The sequence below is a fragment of the Chlamydotis macqueenii genome, chromosome 1 (genome assembly GCF_036417535.1).
Source record: "Chlamydotis macqueenii isolate bChlMac1 chromosome 1, bChlMac1.mat, whole genome shotgun sequence".
NCBI classification, from domain to species: Eukaryota; Metazoa; Chordata; class Aves; order Otidiformes; family Otididae; genus Chlamydotis; species Chlamydotis macqueenii.
Genome location: NC_141556.1, coordinates 151,448,495 through 151,468,337, shown reverse-complemented (window position 1 = coordinate 151,468,337; position 19,843 = coordinate 151,448,495). Strand labels below are relative to the sequence as shown.

The 19,843-nt window shown below is 42.0% G+C and overlaps 2 protein-coding genes across 3 annotated transcripts in view; one reads left to right on the top strand and one right to left on the bottom strand.

Moving 5' to 3' along the window:
- Positions 1–383: 383 nt before the first annotated feature.
- On the bottom strand, positions 384–14,239 carry PCID2 (PCI domain containing 2). Of its 2 annotated transcripts, XM_086770224.1 has the most exons (15): positions 14,117–14,239; positions 13,608–13,698; positions 11,574–11,663; positions 10,947–11,020; positions 10,181–10,246; positions 9,596–9,637; positions 9,058–9,112; positions 7,276–7,379; positions 6,452–6,527; positions 6,189–6,330; positions 4,997–5,097; positions 2,899–2,972; positions 2,609–2,734; positions 2,285–2,408; positions 384–1,278 (listed from the first exon to the last, which is right to left on the bottom strand). In XM_086770224.1, exons 2-15 carry the CDS (start codon positions 13,641–13,643, stop codon positions 1,189–1,191), a joined length of 1,200 nt encoding a protein of 399 aa, XP_086626350.1. In that variant the 5' UTR covers positions 13,644–13,698; positions 14,117–14,239; the 3' UTR covers positions 384–1,188. The 2 variants fall into 2 exon arrangements, with proteins under 2 accessions (XP_086626350.1, XP_086626359.1); XM_086770233.1 differs by lacking the exons at positions 9,596–9,637; positions 10,181–10,246; positions 10,947–11,020; positions 14,117–14,239 and having other exon boundaries at positions 391–1,278; positions 13,608–13,696.
- Positions 14,240–15,282: 1,043 nt separating this feature from the next.
- Positions 15,283–19,843, top strand: part of CUL4A (cullin 4A) — a 40,166-nt gene continuing 35,605 nt past the window's right edge. The window contains exons 1-2 of the mRNA XM_086770191.1: positions 15,283–15,495; positions 16,221–16,336. Of these exons, the coding sequence (XP_086626317.1) occupies positions 15,336–15,495; positions 16,221–16,336 (276 nt within the window). The 5' untranslated portion in view covers positions 15,283–15,335. The remainder of the gene's footprint in view (positions 15,496–16,220; positions 16,337–19,843) is intronic.

The following is a 19,843-nucleotide window of genomic DNA, read 5'->3' as shown; positions in this document are numbered from 1 at the left end:
CTGTCATGATGCAGTAAACTTAGTTATTTTACTAAAAAGTTTCCTAGAATTGTTAATCGTAAAACTCAAAAAGCGTTAATGTTTTTCTGGGATTTTAAATGTTGCTAGAAGGAAATTAGTCTTTTTAATTCTTGTTGCCCTGAGGTTTGATTCAGCAAACGCATATTCTTATTTCGGCATCCATACAAGTAAAACTTACAAAGACCAGGGGAACTCCAAGCCTTTAAATGCCTATGTTGATGTAGACTTGACACTCTCACACTAAAAAATGCTTCCCCTCATACATGGTACCTGTATTTTCCCTTATGAATCATGTCCACGCCAGTCAGTGGGTAAAATAAAATCCAACTCTCAAAGAAGGGAAAAAAAAAAAAAAAAGAAGTTTTATTTCCTTTAAAAAATAATTTTAAAACTCAAAATCTACCACCCCATGGACAAAGTTACGTTATGCCACTCCCAAACAAACAAACGAAACCCCCAAGATAGTAATGCTTAAAATAATGGATCCAGTGGCAGTGTTTTCCCCAGATGCAGAATAAAACAGAGTATGGATATGTTACTTAGATAAGCTTCTGTTCATCATACAAAAATGAAACAAAATATTACCAGAATTAAAAAAAAAAAAATCTGTGGGCCCTTACAGACAAAACCCCCACATTTACTTGAACCCGTAACTATCACTGACACAGTAAAGCTTTTGGTGTCACCCATTTCTCTAGTTTTTAGAGAAGGATTGAAGAGATTATTTAATACCAGCAGGATTATTGAAGAGACTTAAAAAAAATGGAAACCATGAAAGAAAATATCATTTCCACTCTGAAGAATGGATTAACACAAGAAACAAAGGATGATACTTCTTCTCTCTGAAAGGTAAATGCAGAAATAGCAACACAAGGTACTTTATAAAAGCTTTTAAGTACTCTGGAATGCTTTGCTTTATTTCCTCATGAAATACTTTGAATGATCTAGAAAGCCTGTGGAAACTATAATTGAAAAGTTAGCATTTCATTCCAATGCACTTTGTAACACTGGCAGCCTTGGTCATTCTGGGAAAGGAGCCACAAACAGTTCCTAGTATTCCAGTCTTGGACACGAACCAGGTCATTTACAATGTTCTCAGGGCAATTAGGAGCAGCTCCAGTGGGTGAGCCGAGTATCTGAAAAGCACTTGCATGGAGAAGACAATACTCAACACACTGTTGATAGCGGAGGAAATGGGTTCTGCTTACTGACCACAAGCTTCTGATGCTGATGGGATATGTAGCCTTTAATGAGACCCTGGCAGAAGGAGAAAAAGACAGCGTTAGTACTGGAAGCTGGTAACACAATGCCTATTACCTCAGCTGTCTTCAGACTACGTCAAGCAAAGCTACTTGTGTGTACTCCTCGCTGCACTACTGTACGTAATATCTATAAGGATCCAGTTTCTGCAAGTGGGTCACCTCACCGAGTAAGCAGGAAGTTGGAAGTGTAACCGTGTTTGCGTACTCCCGGTGCTGTCAGACTGAGAGCCTGTTGCCAGGGCCCCCTACTGGTCTGCTCATGTTTCCGTGAAGAGACGGAGCTCTACAGAAGTGTTTCTAAATTTACTCTTGCTCTCTTTAAAATTCGGATTTTAATTAACCACTATTCCAAACCTAATAAACTAAATGACATAGTATTTCCTTTTCAGATATAGTGTTATAACACTGAAAGAAATCTTCCAGTGACCTAATCCCACCTTCCATTACTCCCAGATCACACAAAACAATGTTTCAGAAACAGAGAAGTGGTTCCTTTTCTTGCCAACACTGCAATGCTGCTCCAAACCCTCTGATTTATTAGAAATCTCTTGATTTCAAGCCTTTACCTGTTCATGAGTAGTTGAGATCCACTTAGAGTAAAAGACAAAATGTGAAACAAAACGAAAGAAATCTAGTTTTAATATTTTCCAATATTAGAATGTCAAGAGTGTCCTACTTCAAATGCAGAACAAATCTTTTTTGGACCCAGTTACAATTTTTGTGTTTTTAAACCAGTACTTATGCATATATAGAAATGTCAGTACTGGATTTGTAATGTAAAATTCAACTTCAATTTTAACCGATTCCTGCAGAAGAGGCAGGAACTAGAGCATGTCCTCAGGGCAAATAAAGACATTTCACTTCAGGCACAAGTGAATAAACCTTTTTACACAATAAAATCTGGGATTACTGATATGCTTTTGGTAAGAAACTTTCACTCTCTACCTAATATTTTTTACTGTATGAAGTCTGGATGGACCAGACAAGTGTTCAGCACATACCATATATATAAGGTTAGCTAAAATGCACTGGACTTCATCAATATCAACATCATCTACTTGCATGAATTTCAGGGCAAACAGAAAGGCATCTAGAGATAGTTGATGGGTTTTGAGTAGTAAATATCTGAAAGAAACAACAGGAAAAAAAAATCTGTTATGGAAAAACAAACACTCAAAAATTCTGGTGCTTAGAAAAATGGCCTTTCTACAATAAATTCACTTTAACAGGAATTCAGCTCTGAGAGAGAATTAAGAAGCATATAATTTATAGGTGAAACCATATTAAATCTGCGTTTGCTACAGCACAGATTTTGTTATGCTTACACTTTCTTGAAGAGATTTCTGTACGTGATGATTTTCAGCTTCTCAAGGATAAGAAAGATTCCACATCGAATAAAGAAGGTCTCATGCTTTGTTAGAGCATCATTCAGTAGAAGAAGGTTGCCTTCACTACAGGATGAAGAAATGAAAACATGAGAAGGTCTCACAAAAGGAGAAAGGAAATTGTCTGACTTCATAGGAATATCCCTCCCCTGCCTTCCTCAGTCATCCCAAAGAAACACCTTTTACTTAATACTTTTTGAACACACAACACAATAAAACAAGCATCATACCTCACAGCCTTTGTTACTTCAGCAAACTGCATAAGGTCATACTTTTTTAAGAGCTGAATTGTTGGCATATGGCCCTGAAAAATAAATGGTTTCCAAGTTTTCCAGGGTAAAGTCAAATGCATTTTAAATGTAATCTAGTAAGCTAAAAAAAAAAATTTTGTTAGAGAAAAAGATAAATGTTTAACCACTTCTTTTTTTTCCTACTGAACAAGAGGTGAATAAAAGTGTTTGTAAGACAATCCCTTTGCCCCCACCAAACATCTTGTAGCTCAACTCACAATAACTACCTACATATCATGGTTTAGGGAGTCTTCATATTTCTTGATGTTGGGGAACAGTTACCAAACTTGTAAAATCAAGATCCTGTGACATGAGGCTTAGGGAGATTCAAATTATATGTCATGGCTGTACGATCTAATCTGTAAACAGAAGAACTGCAGGAATCCCAAGCATTACTAATAATACAAGCAGTGCTTCAGCACTGTCAAGTGCTGACTCAATCTGTACCAGATTTTTTCTTCACTATGCCTCTGTGCAGAAATAAAAATGTCCTCTCAAAAAAAAAAAAAAACCCAACAAAAAAACCACCCAAAAATAAAGCGAGGACGTTTAATTTTAAAGAAACAAAATTAATTCTTATTGCTAGATCAGGTAAGACCTAACCACCTATCCTATCAAAAAGAAACATTGTTTTTTCTCCCCCTGCACAGCAGGGATCAGGTTGCACACTGACTTGGGTCAGACTTTAAATTTAGTTACCATCATGCTATACTGTTGGTAACTCTTCTCCTGGTTGGAGGATTAGCTAAGAGCAGAACTCAGCTGCATGTTTACTGAGAGCTGCTAGGAATAAAAAAAAAAAAAACATCCAAGCTATTTTGGTACAGTTTAAGGTTAGTGTTAATGTTTGGGCTCTGATTAAAAAAAGCAACTGTAAAAACAATGACCTTTATCTAGTTTCTTTAGTGCCTCTTGTACACTAGACTTGCTCCAGAAAAGCCACAGTAATTCTAGGCACTAACGGACCCACCAGCTTAAGGCACCCAGTCAGAACTGGGACAAAGTTTTTAGGAAGACTGTTAGTTTTCCTTTATCAACCCTACCATTGATAGATCTGAAAACAACTAGTAAGAAAGTCAATAACTAAAACATGAAAAACAGAAGGCAACTATCATACCCACTGTGCTCCCCTTTACCCAGCTGCCACTGCAATGGACTGGAAAGGGAGCACTGAATGGAAAAGGGAGGATTGTCAGAAACAGGCTGGGGCAAAGGCGGGAGATGGTAACTCACAGAAGCAGGTGGTAACAACATTCTCCATGGGTAACTTTGGTAATAGGGTCAGGAACAGGAAACTCTAAAATCTAGTTCTTGTCTCCTCAATTACACTGACTTAATTGTTAGCATAATCCCAGTCACTCAGAGATACACAAGTGCTAGCACAGCACATGGGAAAGCACAGGAATAAGAAGCAGAGATGTGCTTAATTTTTTTTAATGATCAAAGAGTAACCAGTCTTCATTGATTTGTTCAAAACCAAAATGCTCTATTTCATGACCCTTCTCACATGCCTCAAATGGGCAAATGCACAAGGTGCAAACAGAAAACCCAAAGACAGGAATCCTTTCTCTCCCGTGGCAAAGCCCCCTCAACAGTCTTCAGCCATCCATTTGCACATCCTCCTTCCCTTCAACAGCTGAAAGAAGCAGACAGGTTTGTACTGGTGAGTCCACACCCTCCCTGGCCCATCTGTGCAGTTGATCACCAGACAGGCACTCTGTTACATGACATCAGTTACACTGTTAAGTGCTGCTCCAAAGAGCTCAAAGCTGTCTTTGGTACAGAAGGAACCTCCAGTTGCAACTTTAGGAGGGGTGCGAAGCAGGTAGGGGGAAAGGAGGGTGGGGTTTTCCTTTGGTTCCTCCCCTCCCCTCTTTCTCCTTTCCTGTGTTGCTACAAATGACAATTCAACATCATCTGTCCTCACACAACGAAGTGTGCATATGCTGGCTCTTATCGGGGTCAGGCACAGACAGCCTCTGAATTCCAGTAAGGGAAAAACAAACAAAAATTATTTAGAAGAGTAGCATCTACTCACCAACAACATTTTTACTGGCAGCAGGTAGATTAAAATCATTCTTTTGTTCTTCTGGCTTGAGCGGTGACAGTGCTCAAAGGCAAATGACAGATACTCTTCAGCTGCAGACACAAATATAAGTGTCAGTTGCATGATAAAAACTGTAACCCAAATTTTGTGTTCAATGTCCACCTCTAGCTTGAACACATGATATTTGAAATTATATTAAAAAGAATAATACCAATCAAAATACATTGAGAAAAATGCTGTAAGAACTATTGGAGATTCATATAAAACACAAAGTATGACCAGAAAAGTAAGCCCTCCTTCAGAAATTCAAAGAAAACTTGTCAAGGCCTGGATGTCAGAGATAACAGTTACAAGCAATATTGGAATTTTCAGCTCATTTCAGAAATATTATTGTGCTGCTATTATAGGAAGGGAGAATCTCAAGAAGGGCTGATGAAACAGAACTCTTATTTTCTAAATGTACAGATTAGGTTCTTCCAGAGGATGTAAGCTGCATGCAATGCACACATCTGCTGAGCAGCAGAAATGTGCCAGTGAGATCACACAGCGTGACAAGATGAAAATCTCTCATCATTTTTCACTGAGTGAGAAAAATGACAAGCCTGAAAGGCAGAAGACACTGTTTAGAGTAACAAAACTGGCTCCAGAATAGGTTTTGGTCAGGAGCTTAGGTTAGCAATAACAGCTGCATACCTTAGCTTTAGAAGCACTTCTATTAGTGAATAAGAAATCTCAGAAATGCAGTTTCTACATCTTCAAAATCAATGCACTGAGAAACTAATTCTATAGTATAGTTTGGTGAAGATTTCCTACACAGCATACAGCAACTTGAAGAGGACAAAGTCAGTAGCAAAGCCTGCTTTGTGAAACCTTTTACAAACCTATTTTTTTTTGATGCTCATACATTTTATTATGCATGCACACAATGGATAAGATTACACAGAATTTCACTGACACAAGTATTTTAAAACTGGGCATACACTACAATTAGAAGTGTCATGTAATCTCATCTCTGATCTGACTCAGCCTGTGGGCCTTGGATCTTTCAGCACTACTTTTCCTTTGATCAATGCAAACACAATTGCACCTTTTACACACATTTTGAGTCACATACACACACACCATCAGCCAGATTTCACACCAAGCAGCAAGACTTTAAATCTGTCTTACTGTCACACAGTACCTTGCTTAAAGTCACTGTCAAACATGGCTTTGCGTCCAACATAGTATCTGTATGTAACTCGCTGTGCCATACTATACTCATCCTTCAGATTTGAGCTGTCAATTGCTCTAATTAAGGGCTTACATAGATGGAGCTTGTTGATCTGTTAAAAAAAAATACTGTGTTTTACTGAGAGAGTGTAGATACATAGTATCATATAAAAAAGGGTGGGCTTAACTTAGAATATGACATACAAAAGACAGCTTACTACACTTGAAACCTACCTTAAAATAAATTTTAAACAGTTGATTCACGAGAAACAACATGCCCCACTTTTTGGAATCTTCAATGCCTGCTCGACTGTTGTAAGAAAACAAAACAAACCAAAACTACTAGTACTGAACATTGTAAGAAAATAATGACTTTGTCCTTATAGTAAATTCTTTCTATAGATATTTTATGGATTTTTTAGGGTAAAAATAGGTGTCTGAAAATAGAAGTCAAGGCCAAACTCCTTGTTTGCTAAATCATAACAGCACTGTCAAAACAGAACATGTGTTTCCCTTTTCAATTTTAAACAGATCTACTACATTTCTTCTCAACATAATGAAAAGATCTCATGCAAAATATTATTCATCTGCATCAGGGTCCTCACTCCAGTCTGCAGGTAACACACACACTAGCGTAGCAGTTGCTTATAATATTCAAGGTGAAAGAAAGGTAGGAAAAAAAAAAAAAAATCATTTTACCCACTTCAGAAGTGTTCGAATTGCTAAGACTGGAAACCAGAGAGTCATCTCTTTACCATCTAATCATAATGAAGCAAACTTCACAACTGAACAGGGCACAAAAGTGTTAATGATCTTTCCTGAGAGACCGAGACAAGTCCCTCCCAACAACATCTGCTAGGAATGTTAAACCTAAAGGGAGGCCTCTCCAGCTGTAGTTAATAGTCAAGAGAGAACAGGCTATAAATGAGAGGAAATGAGCCTCAGAAGTGTTTGTTCTTACCCAGATATGGTCTTAGTAAGTGGAAAAATCTTATGTAAAGTTCATTAAGTTCTTAACAATGCAATAGTGTGAGTTCTACAGAGGATCTTCCACTTACGTGTCACTGGCACAGACTCGAAAACAGCTCATCAGCAGTTCTGCTGCTTTTTCCAACATGTCGCCAACTTTGCTTTTCCCTTTCTTCACCAGCTGTTGATCTGCCTATCATTACACAGCAAGAAACAATTTCTAATTCTACATGCTGGTTCACTGGGTTGCAAACAGTTTAGTTCCTTAATATGGCATTTTATAAAGTCTTACAGCAATATACTTGTCATGCCTGCTACCCTCCAAATCCAGAAGGTAGTCAAGCTCACAGAATAAAAGAAAACACTCAGAGAGGCTCCTAAACATATACCAAACCTAATGCCTAGGAGGACAGTCCTTTGAAAACAGCACTGGCTGCTATTACCTTCAGCATTGCTAAGCTTAATGCAACTCTCAGAAATCTAAATTCAGGATCATCGCAGCATCTGATAGCATTAACACTTCAACTCAAGTTTTCAAAGACCAAGAGTCTGGCAAAAAAAAAACCACCTTTTGAACAAAAGCAAACTAAAATGTTTCCTCAGTTATGGAGTTTGGGTTTTAGAACTTGTAATTAAGCTTCTCTCCACAGTCACAAGGGCTAGATCTTATTCCTAAACTATACTCAACATATTCTAGTAGTAACACACACCGTCAGGACCTGGGATTTTCAGAAATGGAAAACACATGTTATAGCAATAAGAGAAAAAAAAATCAGTTGCCAACACATGGGATTAATGCAGAACTTAAACAACAAAGGAGAGTGGGGGAAGAAATAGCAAGTAGATAGTTACAATGTGCTTTCTAAAAAGTTCTGTTATAATGCTTTCATTCTCACTAGCTGAAACTTAAGGAAAAATAAATGGAAAAGCATCCTTTGCTGCAGAAGTCTTCTCTGTATCCACATCCTTTGAACATATGAAGGTTAGAACACAGAGTTCAAAAGCTTCCAACACAACTGATCCTGCTTTCCCCTTTCTCATGCATCTCAAATATACAAATTTGCCCCATTCAGAGTGAGAATCAAGATTAGTTACAGAGCAGGCACACACAGACAAAATACATTCTCCGTGCAAGCATGCCAAAAGAGTTGTTTTGTGGGTGGGTGGGCATAATGAAGTGCTGAGGACAAACACTGAAAATACTGGATATTGTCAAACTCTAACCTAACTTGAACTCTAGCTTCATCTCTTCACGTAAAGTGACTAAGAAGCAAGACCCTGCCACTTTCCTTGGCCTAGCACTTCTCATTAGATCCCTACACAAGCTACTTCAATTCACGAGCCTGAGAAAAATAATGTAAATATGTTTTGTTTTGTTTTCTGCTTGTCAGCAGTTGTATGGGCTCAGCAAGAGCTCCAATGAGCATCAAAAGCAGTATGCACAACTGGAAGAGGAGAAAGGCAGAAACTTCCCTTTTCAGATGTGGTAAGCGGTTAGATTGCTCTGTTGTCTGGAATATCTCCACTCTTATAAACACTCCACTAAATCCCAAGGATAACACATGGAAATAGTGAGCTGTGCCACCATGCTGCTCTATAAAGACAGTACTTAATCACTCCATATACTCTAAGCAACAGCTGTGAGTTGTGTGCAGGTCCTCAGAACTTCTCAAGTTGCAAATGGGAGGTGGGCAGACTCAGCAACTTAGTTTTTCTAAAGGACTGGATGCATTTAGTATGTCAACAAAATCCTAAACAAGAAGTGAAACAGTACCAAGCAAAACTAGGCTATGTAATAAAGTCTAAAATATTTCCACCATGGGAACTCCTAACAGATAAAAGTAATGAGGCTGTTAATCAGGTCTACTTACATTATTAGCAAAAATTCGAAGATCGAGGGCTACAGCATACATAATAGGTAAAGCCCTGGAAAAGTAAAACAAACATAGTAGACTTAGTGTGTGCAAATTATGCAATAAGTAAGACATGAGACACAAGCATTATTTTTTTTTGCTAGTTGGTCATAGAAGTAGAAAAGTATATATTAATCTTTATTTAAAGATCAATACATTTTTTAAAAGGAAAGATCTTCAAGATCTCAGCATTTCAGAAATCCTACGCTGGAGGAAGAATGCATTCAGAAACATATTTTACAGTGGCTTTAATAAAATACCTTCTCACCTTGACCAAATTCTTCACATATTTACTCATGGACCATGCTACATAATTAAGCTTAAATGTTTAGTTTTCATATTTTTGGATCAAAAAACCCAAACAGGCAGCAAAAAAAAAAATGGACTGCATTTAAGTATTGCTGGGGATAAATAAAAACTGTAGGCATAATTTTAGTTTGACTACTATGGTATTATGATAGTGAAAGATGCTAGCAGCTCTCTGTGATGTACTCACCAGTTTTCCTCTTTATGTGCCTGAAATGCTCGCAGGAAAGATGTACTGCATTTAGGAGAACTTAAAATGCTATTAAATAAAGCACAGATATAAAAACCTGCAGTTGTATGGTACCACATATCACTACATAAAGGGGCAGAAACCAACGAAGGAGCAAGTAGATGAGGAATCAAGATGCAAAGACACAGTAGGGAAGAACACAAGCATGGCCACACACTCCTTGGCGTGGCAGCAGCTGTGAAGAAACATTGGTAACTGAGAGATAAGATAGCAGCTTGCTTTATCAGTATCTTTCCCTCCAGCCAAGTACAAACTGGGATGTATATTAACGATCTGAGGGTCTCCCATACTCTCTAAGAAATTAATTTTCTATTTTACAGCCAAGTGACAGATTCCTTCTTAGTCCTACAGAAAGCTGAAAGAAAAATCTATTTGTATTTCCTTGCTTAAGAACCTAAATAGCTGAAGTGTATTTGGAAGCAGACCACATTCTAGTAAATTTTTAAAGGGGTAAAGATAAGTTATTCTACAAGAAGACATATAGTTAATCCAAAAACAACAGACAAGATTTATGGAAAAGGATATTGGACGATAACTGTTTGGCATTTATATGCTTCTATAAAGTCATGGTTTCCAACAGCGTAAGTACACCTGTCAAAGGAAAATATCATATACATAAGACAAGTATTTCCTTTGTCTTTTAACAGACATAGAGCTTTACAGTTTATTTAAAAGAGAAATACGATTAGAAATGTTCCTAACAAAATGGAACAAGTATTTTAACACAGCACTAAGCTTAACTGTAGAAAGCTGATCCGAGAGAAGAATCGGGATTTGTTTGTATAATGTGTACAGTACCAACTGTAATATGCTAATGCTTACTGAAACTGCCACCAAGATTAGCATAGATTTAAAAAATTCCAAGATGTTGAAAGCGAACTAAAGACTGTGTTAATGCAGATTTTTTAAAAATAAAAGACTCACAGAATTACTTAGGTCCTGAAGCTGTCTTAGGAGTACTTTTAAGACTATAATTCCCCTTTAAAAATATTTATTTCACTCTAAATTCTTGTGTCGCTATTAAACACAGAGCAAAGGAAACAGCAAGCATCAAAACCAAAGCTGTGTCAATGGCTGTATGCACATGACTGCCAGGTACATAAGGCAAACTTTATACGGAGATGAAAGAGGTCGTCTTTATTTCCTGCAGTTCTAGCATTATTTATAAGAGTAATGAATATCAAGTTCTTAGATGTAAGCCCTTTAAAATAACTAAGTAAACTTAAGGATATCTTTCCCCATCCCTGCTGGATGCCTCACAACTGACTTTACGTTCCTGGTCCATCTTTACCTCAAGTGGGCTGCAAACATTTCATCATATGGTGGTTCCAAAACTTGCTGACACTTCTCCTCTGGAGATGGAAGCTAAGTATAGAATAAATCAACAAAACAATAAAGGAACATCCAACACACCAGAAACAGAACATCATATGGATATTTTGTCACGGTAATTTTATGCATATGTGCCTTTGCCATCCATCAGAACTTTAAGTTATATTAATAACCACATCCAGTGTAATGAATTGCCAGTGTGCATTCTGTCTTTAGAACCTGATTAGAGCTAGCCTTAAATAAAAGCACCCAAAATGCACAGAGCACAAACACTGGAGCCTTGCTACCCACTGGTTGTCCCTTTATAGTTACTTCCACTGTGCCTTGTTACTAACTAATGTAAACCTGGCCAGGAGGGACTTCCCAGAAAACAATTTGAAGTGGAACACAAAAAGCCACCCAGGAAAAAAAAAACAGGAAATACATTATATCCTTGTAAGAAGAAAAGGGAAACAGACCTACAAGGGAATCTTGCTCTGGCCTGTGAAACAGATTCCTGAGGTTTATCTCCAATTGAAAATAATCCATATAGAGAGCTAGGAAAACTGAAAGCAAAACAAAAGAAAGGCCAAAAACAGATTCTCACCTGCAGCCTTGGGTTTGCAACATGTGGATGTTTAAATGATACCAATTCTGCACAAAATTGTCCATCTCTACTGTCAATGGCTTCTTGCACCTACCAAATAAAAACAGCCACCTTACAGAATAACATCCAGTCACAGCCATCCAACTTATTTACACGACTACAGAAGCCACTTTCTCGTTACCTCTGTTAATCCACATCAATATCAACCCAAATGTGATTTTTTTCAAGGTTTAAAACTGAATGAATCAATATTGTAGTCTCAGTACACCTGTTTTTTAAAAAAGTATCAAGGAGAAGGTAGGGTGAACACTATTGTGTTTTTTTCCTTATTTGTAAGATAAAAGCAAACCAGAGAATCCCCAGACAACTTACATGGGTTTAACATTGTAAAACAGCAGTTGTGAGCCAGATTTGGTTAAGCTTTTTAAAATTCCAGTTGGACTTATGGGTACCAAACATATATGTGAAAGTATAAGCAATCTTTGAGCAACGCTTAAAAATGAAGACAGGTAGATTAAACGAGATTAAACACGTCGCTATCATTCCAAAGGCAACATCTGATACTAGACTAGCATCTGCATAGAATACTTCCGAAACCTGGCATGACTGTAAATGTTATATCCTGGGGGAGAACGTTTAATTCTGCTTCCTGCTACAGATAACTGCTTGCAAAAAAGAGTCTGTCTGAGCAGCTTATTGTGACATCAAGCAGGAAATTTCTTCAGTTGTAGAAGTAGTTTTAGATATTACATTTAAAAAGTTCCTTTCCCACTGCTTGTGCTTTGTTTGTCATATTTTTGTGTCCTGATAGGGGGAAAAAAAATAATCTTTTTGCTGTATGGAAAGCTCATACCAAATGGGAAAAAATAGAGAGTAAAATAGCAAGGGCTATTTTAGCAAAAGAGGGAAAATTAACTGCTTAAACTCTTCAAAGGTTGGTGGTTTTTTTCAAGTCAAGGAGAGGTAATTTTGTATTTTTGAAGTAGTTTTTGTTATTAAATGTTAAACAGACTGTCAACTGGAGAAGATACCGGCTTTTCAGAGCAGATCACTGTCCTGACAGATCTCAGCCGCTCCATTTTTGAGACTAAAGCCCAAACAATTATTCTCTTTTTGTACCCTTCTCTCAATTGACTTGATTGATCTTGACTGAAGCAAGTAAGATAACAACGATGAAAATATGATGGTTAGGAAACAAACAGTAAGAGTGGTCACACTAAAAGCTTGATACTGAAAGTTCAGCCCAGCTGGTATCCTTGTGACCCGGCTCCTGTCCCTCCATCCTTCACGCCATACACACTGTGTCTCTGCTTTTCTGTACTTTTAAAATCTCTGCATTTCTTGAATCCCTGAGCTGCATTTGTTACTGCACGCACACACAATCCCATAGTTCTTATGGATAAATTACTTCACTACCCATTGTAGTTTTTAAAAATTACAGGAATACATCCTTGGCACACAGCCAGGATAGTTCACAGAATCATACAATAGTTAGGGTTGGAAGGGTCACAGAATAAAATAGTTAGGGTTGGTTAAAGGTCATCCAGTCCAACCCCCCTGCAGGAAGCAGGGACATCTCCAACCAGATCAGGTTGCTCAGAGCCCCATCCAACCTGGCCTTGAACGTTTCCAGGGATGGGGCATCCAGCACCTCTCTGGGCAACCTGTTCCAGTGTTCCACCACCATCACTGTAAAAGTTTTTTCCTTATTACCAGTCTGAATCTAGCTTCCTCTATTTTAAAATCATTACCCCTTGTCCTATCACAACAAGCCCTGCAAAAAAGTTTCTCCCCATCTTTCTTATAAACTCCCTTTTAGGTACTGGAAGGTGGCTATAAGGTCTCCCCAGAGCCTTCTCTTCTCCACAGTGAACAGCCTCAGTCAATAGAGACTTGAAAAAGTATATTTCTTTACCACATCACACATTCTAGGTTGATTTATTTCTTAAACGAGGTAACATGTTTACACCAAAGAAAAATACAGCCATGTACATTAACAGTGCCCACAAATTAAAAAAAAAAAAACTTGCTTACTTGCTGCAAATACTGATTTATGGTGATGTGTGCCATTAAAACATAAGTAGAAGAGGCAAGAGTCCCAAAGAAAACGCGGTTGGATCACATTCTGCAAAACGAACAGGCGTTTAAGAGAACAGCAAAGCGACAGTATCCCCCACGCATCCCCTCCTCCCTCTGAGGAAAGGCGGGATGACTTTATCCCCCCTCCGGCCGGTGGGCCCGGGGTGCGGGGATGCAGCCGCGGCGGAAGCAGGGCCGAGCACAAACACCAAGCCGCCCGCCCGGGGGAAACTCCGTGCGGAGGAGAAACCCTGGAGCAAAGGCCCCGAGGCGGGTGGAGCGCCCTGGGAGCCCGCGGGCACCGACACGGGCGGGCGTGGACGTCAGACGGGGCAGGAGCACGGCGGCGGGGCGCCGCTGCGCGCAGGGACTCCCGCCCGCGCCTCCCCCGCACCCCCACCGTGCCCCTCGGCGGCCCCTCCGCCCCTCACCCCCGGACAGCCCAGGCCCCATCGTGAGCCCACCCTCAAGCCACGGCGCGGCACTTCCGGCAGTCCGCGGCACTTCCGGTAATTTCCGCCGCACTTCCGGTACCCGGCAAGGCACGGCCGCCAAGCGGCGCGCGCACGCGCCCCACGCCCGAGAGGCAGTGGGAAAGACGCGGCGGCTCACGTGACGCGCTCCCGCCGCTACCTCCGCAACCGCAACCTCTGGTGCCGTGCCGCGCCCCTCCTCCACCCACAGCGGCGCACCGGGAGGCGTGGCTTTGCGCCTGTAGCCAATGGGAAAGGGCAATGGGCGGGGCCGAGGGCGCGCGTCAGCGATAAACCTCGTGCGCCAGGGCGTGCTGCACGTTCGTGGGTGGCCGTCAGCTGAGCTTGGCGGTGGCCGCGCGGAAGCGGTCGCTCTCGCGCGCCCTATAAAGGAGGCGGGCGGTGGCCTCAGTCAGCTCCGGGCCCTCGCTGACGGGAATCCTGTGCCGCTTCCCCGGGAAGAGCGCCCGGGCTTGGCCGCCGTCTCCCTGCCGTGACGGCTAACGCTGCGCTCTTGGCCCGCGAGCAGCGCTGGGGAGCCTCTGTGAACTTGGCGTTCAGAAAGTTAAATCAAGCGTTTGACTCTTTAAACCATTGCTCTTGGGGCACTAGTGCGAAGCGCGCATACTCAATGCCCGGGCAGGCGTGAGGCCCCAGCGTGCCTCGGCCGGGGTGGGGGTCTCCAGTGAACGGGAGGTGGGCAGCCTCTCGGGGCTGGTAGCTCTTCTGGGTGAGAGGTCACGGCAGAAAGCGCCGCTGCTCCTTGGCTTCTGCTCCCGCTGGCCCTTGCCGTGGGCACCAGCAAACGGAGCCAGGCGAGGCGATGGCGGGGAGCCGCTGCCACCGCTCGCTCTGCCCGGCGGGGGGGTTGCCCCGGCTGCCGGCGTTCGCGGGAGCCATCTTGTGAGCGGGGTTGGCGCTGCCCGCACGCTAGGGCCGACCCGCAGCCGGGCACAGACTCGGAACCCGGACCCAGGCTGAGCGACGCCAACGGCGAGCCCCGGGGAGGGTGGAGGCGGGCGGCTGTGGTTGACTCCCGGCCCGGCGGCACTTGGCAGCCACCCGCGGGCAGGGCCGGGAAGCCGGCGCGGTGGGGGAGGGTGGCTGGGTGGCGGAGGAGGAGGAGGAGGAGGAGGAGGGGAGCGGAGGCGGGGACCAGCCGGCCCAGCCCAGCGCCTTGCCCCGGCCGGAGACGGCGCCCGGGGCGGAGATGGCGGACGAGCCCCAGAAGAAGCCGCACTTGTCGGCCTTGGTGGGACACACCAACGGGCTCACCAAGCCCGCCTCGCTCGCCGCCGCCACCCGCGCCGGGGGAGGAGGGGGAGGCGCCACCGCCTCCTCCAAGAAACTCGTGATCAAGAACTTCAGAGGTGGGTGCGGGGCGGGCCGGGCCCTCCGCCCCGGCAGGTGCGCCTGGCCCCGCCGCCCGGCCCCCTCCCGACCTTTGTTTACCGCGGGCCCGGCCGCTCCCCGCCCCTTCCCCGCAGCCGGTAGCCAGCGGCCGGGCCGGGTCGGGCCGGCGGCGGGGGGGCTCCGGCGCTGTCACCCGCCCTGTCGCCTTATCTGGGCGAGGGGAGGCTGCCGGCGGGCTGATAACCCTCCCCGCTGCTCTCACCGCCTCGGTTTAAGGGCTTACGGGGACACGCGTGGGGCTCCGTGCGTGGGGGCAGCGGGAGGAGCAGCGCAGCGGCGGCTTGCGCCCTGTGGGAAGTGGGCAGAAAGCCACCTTAGTGTCAAAACTGATTACAGCCAGGCGAGGGTTACCTCGCTAAAAAAAACGGCGGGAGAAGCGGGCGGGGGCGGGGAAGGGGGCGAGTAAAACACCACCGGCCCCGAGGCCGCCGGCCGGCGGGGCCGCAGTCACGGTACCGGCACGGCCAGAGCCCGGCAGGGTCCGGGCGCTGCGGCCCCGGAGGCGAATGCCCCGTGCAAAGGTTTCGTCGCCTTGGGTGGAGTTAGTGACCCCCTCCTGGTGCCAAACTGAAACGATCAAGCACGACATGGCTTGGCAGAATTTAATGAAACGGGGTGAGAAGGGTTCGTACAGACTCCCATCGGGCGGCTGGTTTTCAACTAACTGTGTCTTCCTTCACAGAAAGACCCAAACTACCAGATAATTATACTCAGGACACCTGGCAGAAACTTCATGAAGCGGTGGGAGCCATACAGAGTAGCATTTCTATTAAATACAACCTTGAAGAGCTCTACCAGGTAAGGCATGTAGGGGTTTTTGGTTTGGGTTTTTTTTTCAGTTTAACAGTAGGAAAATTAACTGCTTAGGGACTTTTCACAGACCTTTTTCACCTATTTAACATAATACCTTTTGATTTGTTAAAAGATGATGATGTTTTCTGAACTGTTCACTCCGTACTCTGTTTCTAGTCAGTTTGCAATTTTATATAGGAGTTCCTTGTAGAGTTACCAGGATCTGGGCCCATGAAAAAGCAGTTTATGTTAGGAGACACAGAAAGCTGTGCCTGGGCAGGGTTGGGATTTAAGTCTCGATCTCTCCAATACAGTGCCTAGCCAAGATGCCGAGAACTGGATGTTACTCTCACTGGATTGTTTGGATACGTATTTTATGATGATTTCTCTTTTGTACATGCTTGATGTCTTGTGAATAGTAGTGTTGAAATATTTGTTATTATTAGGTAATCACAATTAGACTTCAATATCAGAACCCTTTGGGGAATTAAAAAGGAATCTTGATTGAGCAGGCAACAAACTTTCAGTTTACCTGTGGTGCAGATTACTGTTACATTTTCATAACAATTGAGATATTAATTTTTTTAATTAAAATGGTGAAAAGGTATTTCTGGACTACTGGAGCAGGGCTTAGGAAGGGTAAAAGAGATAAATACTCGTGAGCCACTTCTTTCTACTTTCTCCATTTATATATGGTTTTGTTCTATATTATTTTAAATGCATGTACTTTGAGGTACTTAACTGAAGTAGTAATTTTTTATAGTGATCATGGTATTAAAAGTTACTGATGCTAAGTTGTGCTACATAGCTTAAATTAGTTATGAGTTTTCTGGGGGTGCAGGTGTTTGATCTGCAGATGTGGATCTCATTGCCAGATCAGGACTCAAGACATTATGATGCTCACAGAAATTATTCTGAATGTTCAGCTAAGGCAGGTTTGATGTGGTCTGCAAAGTGCAGACTGTGAGAGAAGAGAAAGCCAGCAATCCCTATTGGGTCCATGCTCAAGAAAATCGGGATGAATTTGAGAGCTGACTATACTTTTCTCTGTGATTAGTGAGGATATATAATATTTGGGTCTAAAATGACTGATTATGTAAATACATATTCACTTAAGATAATTTATTCCCTTTAAGTAGATAATTTGATTGTGATATATTCATCTATTAATACTTGCAGGTTTGCAGAGTTCGAATTACATAACAACATTTTATGGTTTTAAACTCAGCATTTGAAAAATCCTGCTTTTTCATGCCTAGCTAAAAAAGAAAAAAAACCCCACAGATGCTTTGAGCGTTACCTAACTTGTTTTCAGAGGCTCAGAAATGAGATTATAGTAATGTGGGTATGAAATCACCAGAGTACAGACTTGAGTTTTGGCAGAAGAGGAAAAGAGAGATTGCAGAAAAACTATGAAGGGAGAACTGTACTTCTTCCTTTTTCTGTTTCCCTGCTTAGTTGTAAAAACTGCGCAAGGCAAATCCAATAATCTGTGAGGCAGCAGTGCAAATCAGCAAGATTTCTGCACGGTGGGTTGTGGCTATGCGTAGATAGGTACTTCGTCTCCTGCCAAAGGAATAAAAGATGAAGTTCAGCATCCACTGGAAACCTGATCTGTACTTACAGATGGTTTTAACTGCCTGTTGGTGAGCTCCGAGTCATCCACAGGGGAAAATTTCTCTGTCTGCATCAGTTCTTACTATCAGGGCTTTTCTTTTTTTTTTTTTCTGCGTCTTTATCTGACGTTATGGGAGGAAGCGAGAGGCCTACTAGAGTTCAGTAGAGTTCAGTGCAGTGAGCGGGCTGGTGTACCAGCCTGCCTTTGAACTTGCTGTTTTATTTATTTAATTTGGCATAGTGGCTGAAGGAAAACTGAAGAACAATGACAAGGCTTTGTGGGAAGCCTGAAGGATACTCCTTTCCAGGCATTAGAGGTAGCATGGGATCAGGCATGAAGGTGCTTGGCAGAGACATAGTCAGTGAGCAGTGGGAGGGTGGCAGCCAATTTTTTGTGACTAAAATAGAAATGATGTCTGGGATTGGTGGTAGATTGCACAGATTTTGATAGAAGTAGCTTATACTTGATGGGATGATGAAAGTGGGGCAGTGCAAAGAATTACTGATTGAGGAGCGAGTGAGTGATAAAAATAATGGAAGAAGAAAATTCTCTTTGCAGCAAGGTCCTAAATAAGCTGAAATGGGGCAGCACTGCCCTTCTGGAGGACATAGAATAGGATGGTGTAGTAGTGAAGGAAGAAAAAAGTGAGAGTCCTGACCAGACTTTTGTTTGGATGGTTAGATCGGAAGGGCTATGTCTTAGGAAACATAACAAACTATCTGCAAAATGATTAGGTGTGAATACTGTTTGTTGCAGATGTCATTTTACTTATCTGTTTTAAGACTAGATGAAAAACATAACATTAGGCACTGTGTGATAATTTTTTTTGTTTGCTTGCTTGCTTTAGTATTGTATCAAAATTGAGGAAGCCATAGTTGATGTGCATTTAAATAAAATTACATCAAGTGAGTTAGAATTACCCCGTGGGGAGATCTCTGGGAAGCAGGTTCACTTTGTGTTTCAGAAGACAAATTATTCAGGATGTTAGAACCTATAGAGGAAATTATACAAGAAGTAGCAATAATTTGCATGCTAAATTTTAAAAAAGAACTCTCTGCTCAACACAAGCTATTAAAAGGTTGGTTTGAAACAGAACTTTTACTAGGTTTGTGTAGGTGAAGAGTCTGAAAGTGTTGTCTTTCTCATATCCTTGTAGATGTTATGATTTCCAGACTAATTGTGCATGAGATAAATAAAAGTCAAATCAAATTTCTTCAGAAAGAGAGGCAGCAAAAAACTCTGAATGAAACAAAAGGTGAAGGAGGAGGAAATTACTGGATTTCATACCTCCTCCCCCCATCAAAAAAAAAGCAGAAACAGCTAGTAGAGGTGACCCTGAAGTGAAACGGCTGCAGTTTGAAATACACTTTAAGCCAGCACTGTTGCCCAAAGAAGCAACCTCACTTTTCCTATCACCTTTCTCTCAACTCACGCACTTGCTAGCCTGTGTGTTTGGGTGGTCTTAAACTGAAATAGTGAAGAACATTTACTAATGCTTTGACAAAGAGTTACATGCTGGAATTAGGCCTCATAAAGTTTCATATTACAAATAAGTAAGACACATGAAAAAAAACCTAATATTTGGGGAAAAACGAGTAAAGGGCAAGCACTGGGAAAATACTGAAACTTTGTCCAAATTCATTGATGCTATCAGAAAATTTGTCAACAAAATGTGACACTAAGTCCTCTGGAGTAAAGGAAAACATTCTTGGGTCAGTTTTAGTTGCCCAGGTGAAATATTGTTCTAAATCTTAGACCATGTTCTCTCCAGTATCACCTCATAGCATAAAAGCAGCTGAAGTGAAGTGAAGGAAGAGACAGCTGGATTTTTAGTTCTAAAAATCATGTCCGACTCCTTTGGATGCTTTGGATGATTTTGTATGGAGTGCTGAACT

Excerpts from the sequence above, each read along its gene's own strand:
- PCID2 (XM_086770224.1), bottom strand. The coding sequence starts at position 13,643 with ATGGCACACATCACCATAAATCAGTATTTGCAGCAA. Across the intron at positions 2,409-2,608 it reads AGAAATCTCTTCAAGAAAGT|ATATTTACTACTCAAAACCC; the intron begins GTAAGCATAACA and ends TGTTTCTTTCAG. Across the intron at positions 1,279-2,284 it reads TAGCTAACCTTATATATATG|GGTCTCATTAAAGGCTACAT; the intron begins GTATGTGCTGAA and ends TCCTTCTGCCAG.